At 44.2% G+C, this 14,621-nt stretch overlaps 1 protein-coding gene across 2 annotated transcripts in view; it reads right to left on the bottom strand.

Moving 5' to 3' along the window:
• The window catches only part of cacnb2b (calcium channel, voltage-dependent, beta 2b), a 57,012-nt gene extending 43,036 nt beyond the window's left edge, over positions 1 to 13,976 (bottom strand). For both annotated transcript variants that reach the window (XM_033650358.2, XM_033650356.2), the window contains exon 1: positions 13,770 to 13,976. In XM_033650358.2, coding sequence (XP_033506249.2) covers positions 13,770 to 13,817 — 48 coding nt within the window. In that variant the 5' untranslated portion in view covers positions 13,818 to 13,976. The remainder of the gene's footprint in view (positions 1 to 13,769) is intronic.
• Between the last annotated feature and the right edge of the window lie 645 nt (positions 13,977 to 14,621).

Genomic DNA, 14,621 nt, shown 5'->3' on the forward strand with positions numbered 1-14,621 from the left:
CCCAACTACAGTTTGGAGCCAGTGAGCTGTCAATAGCCCTTTTTAAATAGGAATTGTGCAAATTCGCAGGAAAGCCCAATCAGTCTTCTTTCAGCATTGGCATTATAAAAACAAAATCGGGAGAGTGCAGCGAAATTTCGCCTGCCTACTTTTGTGTATACAGAATGTGCCTTTTTCAGGGCAATGGGGTCGTGAGCAAGTAACAAAACGTGTAGCTCAGTGTGTGACGTAAACAGTGACGCAGGAGGAAAGCCGCAGCTCGTCAGTGCGTTGGCAATTCTCTCATAAGTCAGTCCGTTCTTCACCGTTCCCATCATTTCACGGTTAAGTTTATTCCTGCTATCAGCTGTTTCCTGTTTATCCACCGCCAGTGGGTCGCACGTGCGGCGTCATCAACAGCTCCTTCCACAAGTCATCAACAGCCCCTTCCGTTGCGGAAGAACACCACGCTCTTTTTAAACCAAAAAGGTGCCGCCAATATGTCTACCCTATGAGGCGGAAAATTGGGCACCTCGGATCAACTCACCAATCCAGCTCTGTATCTAAACGCTCGCAGCTTGCTGGCAAAACAGCCCGACATTCGCGGAAAATCTGGCAGTGTAAAAGGGGCTACTGAGAGAGGTAACACTCCCTTGCTCACCACTTCTTCAGTGTCCTTATGAAAGTACTTTGTATACTCAATTGTCAAGAACGTAGCAGCTGATTTGATAGAAAATAGTGTGTGTGCTAATAAACAGATGCATTCTGGGTTGGGCATGCTTCAAGCTCATGGTATGAGCGCCACTGGAGCAAAATAGTAGGATGGAGAAAAGGCGACACTCCTATTGCCCTGCACTCCAACCAAAATCTTCCCGCTTTGCTCACTTGCTCTGGGCACAAGAAGTGGAAGTGCTTTATGAACATGGTAATGCACCAGCCCAATCGCTAGTCAGCTCTGCAAACCACAGATACGTTACATTTGCACATTATAACGTAGCAGATATGTTTAAAGTTAACATTTTAACAATGCTGTGGTTAGCGTGTAGCTACAGTAGGTTTAGGCACAAAAACCACTTGGTTATGGTGAGGAAAAAAATAATGTTTTGGCTTAAAATACCCAATATGGGGGGCAGAATTCTGGCGAGTAGCGCAGCAATGTCTCAGAAAAGAACAGCTGCTTTTCGTACTGACTCCCAAAATCAACCGTTTCCTGTATTTTTGTCGGCCTCGAACAGTGATCTGCAGCCCGACAGGCTTCTAAGCCTTGGTGACACACCATCCCCCGTCCCCTTCAGCTCCCAGTGACAGCAGCTTTTATATTTTGTGACTTCACAGATGTTTATTTGATACATGTAAACATTCAAATGTGACGTACAAAACACACTAAAATGCCAACATTTTCTTCTGCTGACCGGCTGAATGTACGGTATTATACTTTGATTAGAAATACTCAACAGAAACATCCTATTCCCCAGATCCACAGAGAAACAGCACAGTTTGTGCATCGTTCACAGAGCTACTATCACACAACGGCTTAAAGAACCTGTCAGTCATCTCACTCCTCTACTCAGCACACGTGTTCATGTGCACATGTGCTCTCACACATACATAAACAAACATCTGTCCCTAAGCTTCTTACAAGCAGAATGTGTGTTTGTGTGTGTGTGCTGTCAATCTGGGGACACTAGTGCAGGGGCAGGCCTGCCGAGGCAGAGATGGATGGCACGCACAATTTCAGGCAAAGCTCCAGACCTCGGCCTTCCACTCTGCCCTCCACTGTGTCCACACAACTAGAAACCACACATCTGCCCTCAAGTAAAAAAAAAAAAAAAACCCTAGAATTCATTATTGCATACAACTGGACACAACCAAAAAGTGTTTTCATTAAATTGCGGTCATGCAATGTCAGCACACATTAGCCCCTCCCATTTCACACTCATTGATTTGAGCCTAATCAGCACCTTTGCATTTTGTGTTAATGCTCTTTATTTCTCAGCTGGCTGGGCAGGATGGTGTAAAGCAGGCTGAGGAAGAGCACAGACGGCTTTAGGATAGTTTTGACTTCACAGCTGTTGGACACATCAAGCCAGATGTGCAAAAGAGCCATCAAAGACAATGGTTTTATCTGCTCTGTTTTCTATCTGGAGCCCTTAATTAAGCCTATAAACATGCTCCTTCTTTGGTCCAAAACTGTGCTTTGGAGACGCACAATGTCAAACTGCTGTATGTGGAAATTCCTAAAAATATATATGTAGCATTCGTGATGAGAAATTACAGCCAAAGATAACAAATTCCTGCAGATGAGGCTGACAGAAATGAAAAAGCACTCAAACTGAACTTCTATAATCCACCAACAGCCCTCCCCTCTCCACTCCTCCCTCCTCCTACTGACCAGAAAGGCAGTACTCACCCAGGAGACATTTTTGTTCTTGGGCACTTTTGACATGGCTTGCAGACAGAGAGGCCAGGGGCCCGACTCCTGAAACACTCTGCGTCCTCACACACACACACACAGATCCCAGTCCACCTTCAACAGCAGCAGCAGCAGCAGCAGCAGCAGCCCGCACAGAGATGGAGACGGGCTTTTCATTTGACGTCCTCCACCGTTTCCCCCTCCTGTGCCAACAACCCTCACCAGATTTACATCTGCCTGGAGCGTCGCCCTCCAATCACACCCGGCTAAACGTGATCCAAAACTGACTCAAGAAGGAGGAGGAGGAGTGGGAGTGAGAGGAAGAAACAAAGATAGGATAACTCCAAACGGCCCAAAATAGGACAGGCAGAAAAGTTCCTTCAGTGTTGCACCTGAATCCTCCTCTTTCTTCTCCTTGTCAGTGGCTGTCTGCTCTCTTCAGATTCATAAACCCTGTATGAATATGCAACCAAACATTTGGCTGATGCCCCTCCTCCGCGATGCCGGAGGCTGGGGCCAGCAAACGGCCAATCCTGCCCTCCTAACATCTGGGAGAGGAGAGACTGACAAGTGATAGATGGAGGGGGAGAAGTGGAAAGAAAAGGAAGGGAGGAATATGGTGATAGATGTGAGAGAGGTAGGAGAGCAGAGCTAAAGGGATGGAGTGAGTGAGTGGGTCAGGGTGGCGGGGGAATGAGGACAGACGGCTGGAGAGGGCCAGTCAGCAGAGGGCACAGCGGGCCGATACAGATTGGAGGGCAGGTTACTGATCCCTAACATGAGATTATAGAAGAAAAAACATGTTACATTCAATTGGTTGCTGTGAAATACAAAATATTCTCCCATATTTCTCCACTGCCCCATAAAAAAAGTGCATTTGTGATTTTGTATAGTCTTTATGATTGTGCTGATGTTCATGTCATCTTGCATTTATGATTGTAATCACGCTGCTGAGCTCCACAGCAGTGTTTGGTCAGAGAGGGGAAGAGATGGATGGACAGAAAACAGGATAGAAGTCTTTACCTATCTCATACTCAGTTTTAACATGAGCCCCTTCTGGAGTCACAGTGTTGTGAATATAGAGCTCAGTCTCACTCCGAAGTCATCGAAATCCAGTGCTTGGGCAGTGACTTGCATTGTGACATCTAGCATTGTAGGGTTACACAGGCAAATTGTTTGTATTAAATATCTGTTTGTTTGTCTTTGAGTTACCGTAGTTGTTTGGGGAGGTCCCTTCCTGGTGGAGCAAAAGGCGTGGCTGAGGGCTGAGGACTCTTAAATCCTGGAGCCAACTTATTGGACGCCATGGGTGCACCATGGGTGCGCCATGTCTGTAATCATTACGGATAATGTCAGTAAAAATTACGGCGACTTTTACCTTCTGTAAAACAGTCCGGAGAAAATACCTCGGGTAATATTAATCCCGTACAAACGCGATCCTCTGTAAAAAATGTATGTAAATATTTCGTCATGTCCTGTTTACAACCATATTTCCGCGTTTACAACAAATTTTCCATGTTTAGTTTAGTTTAGAAGAAGCATTTGCTGTTGTCGGCAGTCGTGATAGTGGACATTCTTCTAATGATCGCATAGCCCTACGTAGGAGACCAATAAAAAAGGTTGAGAAGAAAGCACTTTTCAGAGCCATGAGACATCTGGTTGTGTTAGGTAGGCCTAATATAAATCCATATTTTCTGTACGACATCTATTGCACGTCTGTCCGTCCTGGAAGAGGGATCCCTCCTCAGTTGCTCTTCCTGAGGTTTCTACCGTTTTTTTTCCCCGTTAAAGGGTTTTTTTTTGGGGAGTTTTTCCTTATCCGCTGTGAGGGTCTTAAGGACAGAGGGATGTCGTATGCTGTAAAGCCCTGTGAGGCAAATTGTGATTTGTGATATTGGGCTTTATAAATAAAATTGAAATTGAATTGCTAATCATTGTGTACACACAACCCTGATCAAGGGCAATATTTCATATTGGGCTAAACATTAATTATTATTACACATACAGGAAGCAACATAGCATGCACATGCCGACAGGGAGGTGACGCCAGGGCACAAACCGAGTTACCAATCCCATCTCTGGTAGAATTATGGAGATTTCTTGTCCCGTGCGAATTTATTACAGACATCCTGTGGTAAAGTGACATTAGTCCACATCCCTATGTAAAATTAATCCCATTCCAATAGTGCTTAGCACTTGTGTTTTTGGCTTCAGAAAGCCTTAAAAAAAAGGCCGGCTCTCAAAGACCTTTAAAGTGTATATTTCAGGTTGAAAATTTTTATGACTTTTTTATGGATTTACATTTCTGAGCTATGATTAAGCCAACTATACCCAAAAAATAATTTAAAAAATTCATCTTCACACATAAAAAGGGCAAAAATATGGTGAAAATTGCGGGTTTCTGAGGCCCGCGCCAAAAACTGAGTATTTTTCATATTTACAGTGATGACGTAGCATGGGGGAGTCGTCTTGACCTTGCAGCTCACAGTGACCTTGCAGCTCACAGTGAAGCAGTTGTTTAGTCAGTTATTATTTAGTCAGTAAATAGTCAGTGTCAGTCAGTATTCAATAGGTTAGTCAGTAGTCTGTCAGTATTCAGTGACATTAGGTCAGTAACGTTAGCAAGTCGGTGGGGCGGCTGGCGGTTCTTAACTAACGTCAGTGTGTTAGCTAGCTAGCTCTCCGTGTTAGCTAGCTCTCCGTTTGTTATTAGCTAGTTTTGTTTCTTTTCACATAATGGTGAAATACTGCGTTTGTGGAGGCTGCACAAACTCTAGTCTATCTGGACATAGAGTTCATACTTTTCCCATGAATAGGAAAAGTGCCACTTTTCGTGCGTGGGTGCATTTTGTCCAAGTGAGGAGACGGTACTTCACGTGGTTATTTGTGGGGCGCACTTCACACCGGAGGATTATATTCCCGGGGGCATGATGGAGTGTGAAATGGGATTTTGCCACCAGAACCGGGTGAGACTGAGAGTGGGTGCTGTTCCCTCTCTGCACACAGCAGCATCGTCGGCTCCACCATCAGCAGCACTGCCGACCCGGCCAGGACACAGCTCGGCTCAACGAAAGCGGGAACTGCGCAGAGTGAGTCATTTTCTAACCATTGCCAACTTCCAAATTGCCAGCATAATGTAACATTAACGTTAGCTACTAATTGTTGTAAGGCGTAATTGCTAACCATAGTTTGCTAACATTGATACAGACTGGTAAACGGCTGTAGCCTACATTTCATCCCCTCGGGCATGCCCGTAGCCTATAAGTTAGCCCAAATGACATGACACCAGTTGGACTGGGAAGCTTGTGAAAATATCGTAGCTAGCTAACGTTAGCTATATGAGACAACGTGTGCGAGTGAACCCTCCTCCGTCTGTCAATGGCGAAAAGGCGGTGCTACGAATGTGCACGAAGGGCGGGCTCGTGTTTGCTGCAGAGACTAGCAGGTTGCACAGGGCTTTATTTCACTTGCCAGGGGGCAGTGACCTAGGCTGACCAAACGTCCTCTTTTGCCCGGACATGTCCACTTTTCACGTCCCGTCCGGGGCGTCCGGGGCGTCCGGGGGTTTTTTATAAACTGATGATAATGTCCGGTTTTCCGTGTGTTTGTGTGTGTGTGTTAGAGTGCAGCAAGGGCCGCATATTCCTGTCCGAACACGAGCCGAGCATGACATTATTTAATGACCAAAGCACTGAGTTTGTGTCACACAGTTGTTACGGTTACAGGCTATTTAACAGGCCGGGCGTGCTCAGCGGAGAGGAAGACCTCCATGTTTGAGACGGGAGCGGGAGGCGGGAGGTCCGACGCTTCCAGCGAGAGGAGAGGGAGAAATAAAACAAAATAAGATAAAATAGGAAAAACCTGTCTCCCTCTTTTATTTTATTTTCAGCGTTTAATCAAGGCGGAGGCGGGCGCCTGGAGGTCCGAGACTTCCAGAGAGGGGAGAGGTAACAAACTGCCAATGTGTGTCTGTGTGTTATGTTCAGGTGTTGTCACGTAAATAACAGTGCCCAAGCAATAAACAGGACAGACAATAGGATTTTATTTATTTTTACACTACATTTTCACTGAAAGCTGACCGAATCCGACCCGAGCCCGAATACAATTTATAGCTACATTTTTGACCAAACCCGGCCCGACCCGTCGGGTACCGTCAGGCTCGGATCACCACACTCTAGTGTGTGTATGTGTCCCCTATTGGGGCCTATCTGAATTTCTGTCTTTGAGAGATATTATTTTGTAATATAACTGAATTTTCTATCCATACATATAAATTTTAAATATATTAAAATGATAAGGCATCTTTGAGTAAGCTGCGAGTATCATTTAAGTAGGCTATGTCATGGTCGGCCGAGTGTCCTCTTTTTTGGAAATCAAAATATGGTCACCCTATGACCACTATCAGAGAAACACGCTGTGTCATCAGAGGACCGGCAAAATGACGCATTTACCAGTCTGTTGCAATTATAGGCACTCTGAAGTGTACAGCTTGGTTGGACTTTGTGAGCACAGCTAGCTAATACATTTGTCATGTACTTCATGTGGTGTCATGTTGGTGTGCTATAAGGTTTTGGGAGATGCTGCAAGTGGAGATGCTCTCTTACTACAACCCCATGTGCACTGCTTCAAGATGTGCCCAAATTCAAAGCTTCAGAGGCCGGCTGAGCCTAGTTACTGTATGGTTGCTCGGCTATGTTGTGGTGAATGCTCAGCTGCGTTTTTTACATCTCAGTCTGTCGATGAAACTAAGTGTTAGTTGCTCAACTTTGAGGTGGTAGGCGTATTTCTGAACTAGGAAACAGGCTAATTAAATGTTAAACTATGGTATGGGAGGCTTAAAATTATTGGGTTTTGAGGAAAATTATCATACCCACAGCAGCAATTAGGTGTTAATTTGCAACTGAACAAAAAACTTATTCAAACAACTTTTTGACAAACCTAAATATTTCTTAAGACAAGCAACATATGGACAGGAGTATAAGTCCGTAGGTCTATCAGTCTGAGAATTTTTGTGATAGCCTACTGTTACAAAATTAAATGACAAGACAGCGAGACTGGACACCAGTTCATAACCTGCATGAACAGGTTAGGCATAAGCTGAGCTCCATCAAGAACGGAGTTGCTGGGCGGCTGTGGCTCAAAAGGTAGAGCAGATCGTCCACTTATTGGAAGATCAGCAGTTCTATCCCCAGCTCCTTCGGTCTGCACGCCGAAGCATCCTGGAGCAAAATACTGAACCCCAAATTGCTGTTCCATCAGCGTGTGAGTGTTGTATGGTAGCCTTGGCCACTAGTGTATGAATGTGTGTGTGAATGGGTGAATGTGACTTGTAGTGTAAAAGCACTTTGAATGAAGACTAGGGTTGGGCACCGAAAGTCGGTGCTTATATGGAACCGGTACCTATACAACCGATACCTACCGGACCGAAACAAAACGCACATTACAGTGCCTCCTTTTGGTGCTTTTTTTTTTTTAATGCGATGTCTCTCTCTATTGGATGTTACACATAACAGAATCACCACCGTCAGCACTGAGGTGAAGCGACAGAAGCTAAGCGACACATTCAACAACAACGGCATGTTCTGAAATTGGTCTATTTTTGTATCGACGATATTGAGTAGACCTACGTTAAATTGTGTGTCTGGCTGTGTGACTACCCTAAGTGGATAGCTGATGTAAAGTAATCGGCTACCCTCACCTCGACTAGCTAGGTAACTACCAAAACTGAAATGCCGAAGTCTAAGCGCTCGAAGGTGTGGCTCCATTTTTCTCTGAAGGATGCCAACAATGCAACCTGCAACAAATGTCTGAAAGCCATTGCATGTAAAGGAGGGAATACATCCAACTTAATGAAACACCTGACGTCGCACGGCATACGGTTGAAAGTGGAGGAACGCACCGTGTTCGACAGCCTCCGTGAGCCTAGTGCATCAGCTAGTAGGCCTACTAACAAAAGTGGGGACGTAACGTTACCTGGCTCTGGCAGTGGCGATGGGGAGAGTGATACTAGCTCCATCATTGTGGACGGTGAAGACGACACCGCCAGTAGCATTTCCTCACGTTAGTAATATAACTTTCCTCATAAGTTAATTCAACTCCAAATGAATAATGTTAGCTAGTCTAGCCTAACTCTACACGACTGACAGTGATACATATGCAGGAGACTGCATTCCGTTCATGGCTGGCTACTACAAGCATTGGCTAGCATGGCTGTCAAGTGCTTTACAGCATTTCCTCATCATGGGGTTATTCGCCTCTGCGGCGTGCATTATTTTTTCAATAACTGCACACCTATTCATGTATTATCCCTTATTTATGTTATTATGTTCAGCAGCTACAGTTACCCCATTCACATTGGCATGCTATAGAAAATACTTACACATTTCTGAAAGGTGGCCCATTTGTGCCACTTTTCAACCTCCATGAAAAAAAAATAATATTTTGAGGTATCGGTTCAGGCACCATTTAAGCACCGGTACTGTTTTAAAAGTATCGGTTTGGCACCGGTATCAGAAAAAACCCAAATGATACCCAACCCTAGTGAAGACTAAAAAGGTGCTATTCAAATGCAGGTCCATTTACCATTTATCAACAACAGCCATGCTCATTCATCCACATTCATCACAGTCTACACCAAATATAATTGGCTGAAAAGAGGTCACATGAGAAGAGATGCCTAAACACAGACAAAAAAATCCATATGTTGCTATTCTGATCGTGCCAAGAAATGAATTAAAATGAGACAGCACAGACTAAAATCAACAACTGATTGTAAGCATCACAAAATCGTCAAATTAACATATGGTTTTGCACTTTTTGAAATAACTGATCGTACAGAGGGCAAAGTTATTGCTCAAATATGATAATGGTGTACATCTGACATCGCTGAGGTAACACACAGATGTGAAAGTGGTATTGATCTTCTCTTAGAAAGAAAGAGAATAATTTCCCAAAATGTTTAATTATTGCTTTAAGTGTTCAATATATCACAATTAACAAACTGCAGATTGATTACATTTATCTAAATAATGACAGGAAACACATCACAACCCAAACACTTCTTGTAAGCAGACATGATATATTTAATTCAAGACTTGCAACAGCTTCCAGTTATATACTTATATACTATTTACTTTATAAGCAATTAATGTAACCCCCCCCCTTTACGACTCTAAACTGCATTTCTAAGAATATAAAAATAAATAAATAAGTAGCTGATGCTGAGCAGCCCCGGAGAGCTTTTTTGGTCCTACACAGATACTCGTCTGTGATCTACAATTTCATGGCCTCCGGTGAAGTAGGAAATAGCAGTGTGTGTTGAGTGTGGAAACAAGTCAATACAGACCACAGCTTGTTTACCAAATCCACGGGATTTTGATTCAGCATTATAATCAATGTCCATCTTAGCACTGTATGGATCTGTGGCCCTTATGGATTCACCTTGACAGCAGAGGGCCATACAAGAGGAAAGGAATCGCAGCTACCTCTGCAGTATAAAAAATTCAAGAGATGCTGCATCCGGCACATGAAATGGAACTGGAGGCAGAAATGTGGTACCAAAACCAAAGAAGTCCAAAAAGCACCTGCGGTGATCAGAGTGAAGTGTATTTCCTGGAACTTAATCAAAACTCAGCAGGATATTCTGGTCATGCTTTGAGAACATTTTTCGCTGCTGTAGTGTCTCCACATAAATCTTCTCCTTCAGATTTAAGACTTGATAGATCTGAGAACAGTTGAATGCATATTTCAGTGATCAGATTTTAACACTCATCTCAGTCAACGTGTAGGTAATAAGAGAAACTCACTGCCACAACTGAAAAATTAGACAAGATACTTCTATCAGTGACGTTATCTGTTCACCTGACTCTTGAGGCCTCTCCCAACAGTCACATTAGGTGACAACAGACTGAACAATCCTGCTCAAAGTGACATTCAGGTTCACAGCAGGTGAATCTAGGTCGGCAGCTGTGACTCTGTCTGTGCCATGTACAGTAAAATAATGACTTGTTTCAAATTCTTTCTAAATTCTCTTTTCACTGTATCATGAGCCACATGACTCATGAGTTGAAATCCTCCCAGTGTAAAATGACACACAATATAGACATACTTAGATACTAGTGAATGAGGCACGCTAGGGCAGGGTTCAAGATAGTTATTTAAAAAAAAAATCACTTCATGTAATTCTGAATACCTCAATAAAATGATCTCTTGCTTTTTTACTACCCTCATAAATACAGCATTGCTTTGAACACTGCAAATTCAAGTTAGTCTGGATCATGGATGTATAAAGAAAACTGGACACTGCGTTGGAGGCGGGGCTCAGTTTATTCCTAAAAACGCTGCTCAGAGTTGAATGAAGCCAAAAAACTTCCCAGTATAAATCTCCCCCGATCTTCTGCATCGCTGGGCTCATACAGCAAGACCACTAGAGACTTCCACTGGCTGAGGCGGCTACTTCCGGTTTAGTGCTCCACTGTCTTGAATCAGGATTAATCATGTGGCATTTCTAGACTGTGGAAATGTTATCGGACCAAATGGATCAAATCCAGATACTGAAATTCTGTTATTTTGCGGGGATTATGACACTTAAAAAAATGTATTCACTGATTCACAGGCGTCCCTTTCACAATGTAAGTCTATGTTAAAAGTCTTTTTGGGCTCAATGGCATCATGTAGTTGACTCAGAAGATGTAATTCCATTGTTTGGCCACTATGTCAAATTGGCATCAAACCCTGGCGCTGTTTCTAGCCACTTGGTGTGGATCTTCTCAGTTCCTTTTTTGATTTTCAAGGGGGGTTATCAACGGCCATAGACCAAAATGCCTCTAGACACAATTGGATAGACCCACAACTAATCAGAGCAATGAAACATGTAACATAGCACTGAACGGGGAACAAATGTAAATAGACTACAGCGTGCAAAGAGCTGCGATGATGAAGCATCAATATGTCTGAGTGAATCTGAAGACAGTAGAAAGTTCCACATCGGCTGCGACCATCTTTGCTGTTTTTGAAAATGCCTTAACACTGCTTCTCTTTACTAAGCTAGGTTTATGCTCACGGTAGTGTCCAAGTATGCAACCAACAAGTATTTTGTGTTAAACCAGAGACTCTACAAGGTGTCAGTCATCGTCTGAAACATGCCCTGTATGAGATAAAGGGTTGTGATTGGCCCAACCCGCACCAGGCCAGACCTGACTCATCTGCCAGAGCAAATATAACATGAGCTCTCAGATTTGTCTGGTTCCCTAGACTATATATACATGATCAATTTAGGCCAAAACTCCCAAAGAATAAAAGGTGACATTCCCTCCTTGCTGTAACACACAGTGCAAGTATAACTGTCTCACCTAGCTCCCTTTAATTAAAAATGGTATGAATGAATGACACAGTACTCCAAACAGAAACAATGACAAGCTTGACAATCAAATGTTTTGCTTAAATTGTAAAGATGCACATACAGTGGAGACGAATGTGAGTTTAAGAACAAATGGCCACAACTTTTTTCCTGTAATGTCTCTTTTTTTTTTTCTCAAAGTTTAAGCAGATTTATATAATGGGTATAACTGAGCCCTGCCCTTCACCTGCTGGCCGAGCCGTCTGGACACTGACGTTGTAAGAACAGCAGCAACTAAAGCAGAAAACAGGAAGATGTCTTCAGATGCTTCTTAGAGCCAGGCAAGCACTTAAGGTAATCCAGCTCTGTTCCCTGCCAGCAAAAGCCACACCTGGAGGGACGTTTCCTTAAGAAAAATATGTATATGAATTTAAATGGATTGAGGTTTATGCTGGAAAAGTTGAGATCTAACTACAGTGGTTGTTATTGTTGCTTTGAGCAAAACTGACATTACTTGAAATAGAAAATTTGGATGTGTCATGTGCCAATCAGAAATGTATCCTAAACCAAAGATTCCCAACCTTTTTGGAGTGATGTTCCCTACTCAGACTGTTTCACTTGAATCATTTTAAGAAGCACAGTAAAAGAAAACTATTGAATATTTCATGATAAAGAAGCCAATATTCGACGACTGCGCAGGTCAGTAAATGGAGTGAAAATAACGGATGAGTAATGTACTTGCACCACATTAGGCAGAAGCACATTTACCATTTATCAAAATCTTTTCAGGCTTGAGTGCATCTAAACAACACATTTTGCAGATTTTGTTTTACCTCCTTACATTTACATCCATCTGCTCAGTTCTTACTTGCGCTAAACCCGTCGTAGGCACACTAAACCAATGACACAACACCGACTGCTGTCACCACATCCCACTTCTCGATGTGTCACTGCTTTTAGCCGTGCGTGGCCTTTTGATTCTGTAAGTTTCTTTCCCCGGCTTGTTGCTGAGGTGGGCACACATTGCATGCAGCAGAACGGCATGTGGTAATCTGCGAGGCTTTGCGCTGACAGCCTATTGAGTGTTGAGGGCTGACAGTAAGCCTATTTCATGTAGGAATGTGGCTGCAAGGGGGTCCTCTGCAGTCAGCGCCATCACACAATGCCCAGCTCTGAGACTCTATAGTATCAGCTGCAACAGGACTTTACAGAGGCTCTGTTAAACACATGAGGAGAAAAGCAACAACAGTGATGAAGCAGCAAACACACTGGCAGAGAGGCGAGGAAGGAGAGGAAGAGGGAGTTATGGGAAAGACAAGGATATATAAAGAGAAACAGGTGGAGGAGAGAAGTGAGACTGTCCTCCCTGCTCCTCTCTGTCATTGAGAGGACAGTAAAACCTGGCCTGTAATGAGATAACTGCACCTGTCTGTCCTCCCCCACTCCTCCGCTCCTTCAGACAGCTCAGCCAGGACACATAATATGACGAGAACTGCTCTTCTAAGCAGCTGCTATACATTTAGAATCACTCATCACTCGCTTGGGGGTGAAATCAAACTGTTGCCTCATGGCGGAAAACAAACCAGAGGTGAAACCATCCCGTGCTCATTATTGGCTTTCAGGTAATGTTTTCATGAAGTCCTGTGCTGGGATCAATACAGCGAGCTGTTTGACAATGACGCCGCCTGTCCCGATAAACTGCAGCCCGGCTGAAAAGTCACATAGACAGCACTGAGAAGTGAGCACCTTAGCAGCGAATAACAGGTTGTAAGAGTCACACTCACAGCTGCTAGCAGACTGCTTGTGTTATTGTGCTCACAGACTGCAGATGGCAAACATGTGAATGAATCATCAGCGTTGTTTTGTAAAAGTGTCCAGTTACTGCACATCTATAATCGCATATACAGTATGTATGCAATAATCTGCTGTAGCTCGTGTATTGTACAGATGTATCCCCCCCCCCTCGCTGCCATAAGACACCACTGTTGCTATGGGATCAAAACATGAGGTGCTGCAAGTGATGCTGAGATGGTCACTTACATAGGTGGACTGCACTCTCCGCCAGTGTCCCAGCCCACAGCAATACATCAAGACATCCAGTTGCGGGGGGAAGAGGAGGGGGACAGGCCGATGGAGCCTCCGGGGCGGGTCGTCTCAGGCCAGGTTCACACACAGGATCCTCATGGCACAGGTGATCCACCTGATTGCCACCTCTTCAGGGAGTTCCCGCTTAAAAAAAAAAAAAAAGAATCTCTTTATGTCCACAGGTTCTCTCAAGGGAGGAGGATCACCTGGGCGTTCAGTCCCTCTCATAAGTTGTGTCCTCAGATGGGTTCAGGTGATCCAGACGTCTCACAGCATCTTCAAAGTCCTGCGCTCTGTCCCGTGGATGTCCAGAGAAGTGTGCGTGTCAGAGGTTTGTATGTTTTCTTGTGTCAGCGTGTGTGTGTGTTTGTGTGTATGTGCTCACCTCATCTCAGAAGGACAGGTGGTTCATCTGCCATCCTGTGTTTATTTACCCTCCCACTGCCACACCTCACCCCTCTCTCTGTCCCGACTCACCCTGTCGAAAAACCCTCCCCTCCAGCCTCCCCCAGCTTAAGCCCCCCGAATAGTCTTTCTCCAAAAACTAAATGTCATTTTCCTCTCTGTGTGTGTCTCCCAGTGCTCTGTGGTCTGTCAGATTTATCCAGTCACAGCTCTCGCATCATTCCACATCGGTCTTGCCTGTATCCCTGTCTATCCCTCCCTCGTGAGCCCACCCTGGGAGTCCAGATTTTCAGTTTCCCTGCGATTCCTCTTTTCTTCCTCCTCCTCCTCAAAAAAAATTCCCAGCTCTATAGCTCCTCCTCCAGTATCTCTCACTCCAACACGCTGCTTCCCTCTCTCAGG

Source organism: Epinephelus lanceolatus, chromosome 12 (assembly GCF_041903045.1).
Source record: "Epinephelus lanceolatus isolate andai-2023 chromosome 12, ASM4190304v1, whole genome shotgun sequence".
In the NCBI taxonomy this organism is placed as follows: Eukaryota; Metazoa; Chordata; class Actinopteri; order Perciformes; family Serranidae; genus Epinephelus; species Epinephelus lanceolatus.